Consider the following 3,228-nt stretch of genomic DNA (forward strand, 5'->3'; position numbering starts at 1 on the left):
CTCATGCTCCTGCTGCCTCCCAGTTGTTTGAAGCACTGTTTTTCTGTCCAGCTGCACTTTCAGGTTTGGTTGCCCAGCTGTCACCAGAGTTTGCGCTGTCCCAGTTTCCAGATTTACCCGCGTTCCAGTTTGACCAGGGGTCATTGGCATTGGTAACCTACAATTAATAAATAAAAGGACAAACTGCTGGGGAGGGGGGAAAAGAAAAAAAGACACAGAGGAAATATACACTATATCATCAGTGGGAGAGACTAAAATTTCTAGAGAGAAGCTACAAATTCTGTGTTCAGTTCTTTAATGTTAGCCCTAAAATTCACCAATGCCAATCCATGACTGTGTATACACATTACGTTAACCTGGAAGAATTTGCCCTGGTTTGTTCTTCTGGTAGAGAAATGCACCCGGACATACATGTACAGACAACAGAATGAGCATGCCTTGAAGAATGGAAAGCTTGCAGTACCTGCAGGAGGGAAGGAAGGGGGAGGAGGGGTGTCCTATACATATATCACAGGGTACTCTACTTTCTTAATCTACCTGGCAACAGATGGTAGCAGTGCACAGGACAGCCCTGACTGGCTGACCCAGACTGCCCCATTTCCTGTATTTCCCTGCAGCACAATGATGGCAAAGGGGATGTATGCATTGTGCTCCCTGCTGGAGCAGCAGAGTCCAATGAGTGATACACCATCTCCCCAGAGGGTAGGGAAGCACAGGGGAGATGGAGGGTAAAGCATACTGAAGGGCTGTTTTCTTCTGTGAGAAGCCACAGCAGGTATAGATATTAACTCTCCCAGGTGAAACTTTGCAGTGATTTAACCCTGGTTGTTCCAGAATTATTTTTCTCCTGCACCAGCCATTTTTACTCTGGCAAAAAAAACCCTGAATATCTGCATCCACATGGAAGAGTTGCTGCTCTCCCAGGAGAAACCAAGAGAAACTAAATGTCTGTATGAGGCTTACGGTGCTCATATACCACAGCGATGACAGGCAGTTAAGCACCTAGATAGGTTATTAGTCTTCCATGGATACAGAACTGGGACATTACTGAACATACTACTTGTCCAGCTATTCATAGATATATCAGTAAATTACTCATCCTATTAGTTTCCTAAATCATCCTTATCCATAGCAATCATCTCCAGTTGCAACGAAAAGCACAGTACAGATGAAATATACTGGGCACATGTACACATGATCTTAATATGATGCAAAGAAACTCTGGCACAGTTTGTGCTGGAGTTCATTCCTCCTGGGCGCACATTTACATGTGCACCTGGGACAGCACAGCCCTGGCTGGCAGGGGCCTTTGGGGGTCAGCCTGCCAGCCTGGAGCTGCTCTGCCCCAGTTGAATGTGCTGCAGAGGGGCTGGCTGGGGCAAAAGGGTGCTACAGTGAAGGGCTAGCTGGCAGGCAGCCCCTGTACTGTAGCACCCTCATGCCCCAGGAAGCCCTGGGCATCATCTACACATGCAATGCAGCAAAGTAAATAACTCTGCTGTAGGACAGTACTTGTGTCAGGCAGTATTATCCTACAGAGGAATTAATTAGTTTATACCAGCCTAATAAGGGTGCACAGGTAGATGGTGATGCTTCACTGCGGAGCTAATGAGGCAACCCCACAGTAAAACGTGTCTTGTGTAGATGCACCTACTATATACACTAATGAACTTCAAAAGAAAAACAAATCAAAGCCTACCTTTTAAAGATTTTTTTCTACTAACTCCTATATTTACCTCGAATTCAGAAAGTTAGCTTCACTAGAACATGATGACCTTAAATTATTTACTGCCTGAATATTTTCCTCAGTTAATTTTGCTTTTAGACTACACAGATGGCAGAATTTGGTTAAGTGCACCCTGCTCCAGATATTTTAGATTTAAAACGGCAAAAGACACCTGGCAGTCATGCTGGTTCTGTCAAAACAGAAGACAAAGAAGTCAGTTTTGAGTGGAAATCTGTGTTTTGTAGAGATTCATTGACATGTTTCTCAAATGCCACTGCTTCCATTTGACAATTCCAAGCAACAAAATTTATATGCATTATGGACAGCACTGGTTATAACTGAAGATTTCATTAAGACATTCATTACAAAGCTACCAGCTACAAAGCTCTTCACATGATCAACTTCTCTTAAGCTATCACTTCAGCAGCTCAAGTTTTCTGCACTTGCTTGGCCTCCACTTGCAAGTAAACTTGCCTTTAAAATCTGAAGAAGATTTGCGTTGCTAGATTTTGAGAGATTAAACATTTTATTTTAAGGGTAGAATGAGTATATCACACTATTTTGAACAAAGACGTATCAAGAAAGCTGAAATCAGTTGTTCAGACACCAAATCCTGATTATTTAATATCACTTGCAGTAAAATACAATTTAAAGTTACCCATACTGTAGTGAGATTGCAGCTGGGGGGTCCTCTAGATTCCTCAATGATTCTAGGTGCCAAAATACCTATATGGTGGTAAAATAGTTCACTTTTCTCCACAGCCTGCTGGACAGAACTGCACCCCATCTTATGAGAGATGGATGTGGCTAGGCTGATGGCCCTCACATTCACATCTTGGCAACTCACTTGTTTAGCTGCAAGAACACACCTAGACTAGATTCTTTACTGAGTGCAGATTGGAGCTCAAGTCAACAGCACAAATTACTATCAACATTTCAAGCCAGCACTGTGGTCTGTCCAACTTCAAGAGGCAAGCTCAAATATATGAATCTGCACTGAGCTATACAGTACCTAGTAAATATTCCTCTTGCCATCTGGTGGAATAGTGGCTTTTCACAAGAATAGCAGGACAATTTGCCTGGAGCACAAAACTCATGAGTGCATGGCGGGGGGGGCAGTATAACAAAAGAGAGAGAGCTAAAACATGCCACAAATTCACACTGTGAAACCTGTTTTCACAGGAGGCAAGACTGACAATATTTTCAGGGTTGCATGAAAAATGGTCTTCAAAAGCACACAATACAATTATGCATTAGAAAACCTTTAATATTTGGGAAGATCCACACAAACCTACATTTCTTCCCCTCCTACCCTCAACACATACACAAACTAAAATAAAATTCCCCAAGTGTTAGGTACTGAAAAGTATTATGATAAACAGTCAGTCATTCAAGCTGATCAGAGGTGTAAGTGGCCAGTTCTGGACCTTGATAGTTGGTGGCATATACAGCAGGAATGAGCAATAACCATAGGTTCACTGTTGAGAGAAGGGGGGGGGGGA

General features: G+C 42.8%; 1 protein-coding gene across 1 annotated transcript in view; it reads right to left on the minus strand.

Moving 5' to 3' along the window:
• Positions 1-3,228, minus strand: part of SNX9 (sorting nexin 9) — a 105,724-nt gene that overhangs the window by 75,254 nt on the left and 27,242 nt on the right. Inside the window, exon 6 of the mRNA XM_019526743.1 lies at positions 6-157. Coding sequence (XP_019382288.1) covers positions 6-157 — 152 coding nt within the window. The remainder of the gene's footprint in view (positions 1-5; positions 158-3,228) is intronic.

The sequence above is a fragment of the Gavialis gangeticus genome, unplaced genomic scaffold, assembly GCF_001723915.1.
Source record: "Gavialis gangeticus isolate Ggan-Ray unplaced genomic scaffold, GavGan_comp1, whole genome shotgun sequence".
Lineage (NCBI taxonomy): Eukaryota > Metazoa > Chordata > Crocodylia > Gavialidae > Gavialis > Gavialis gangeticus.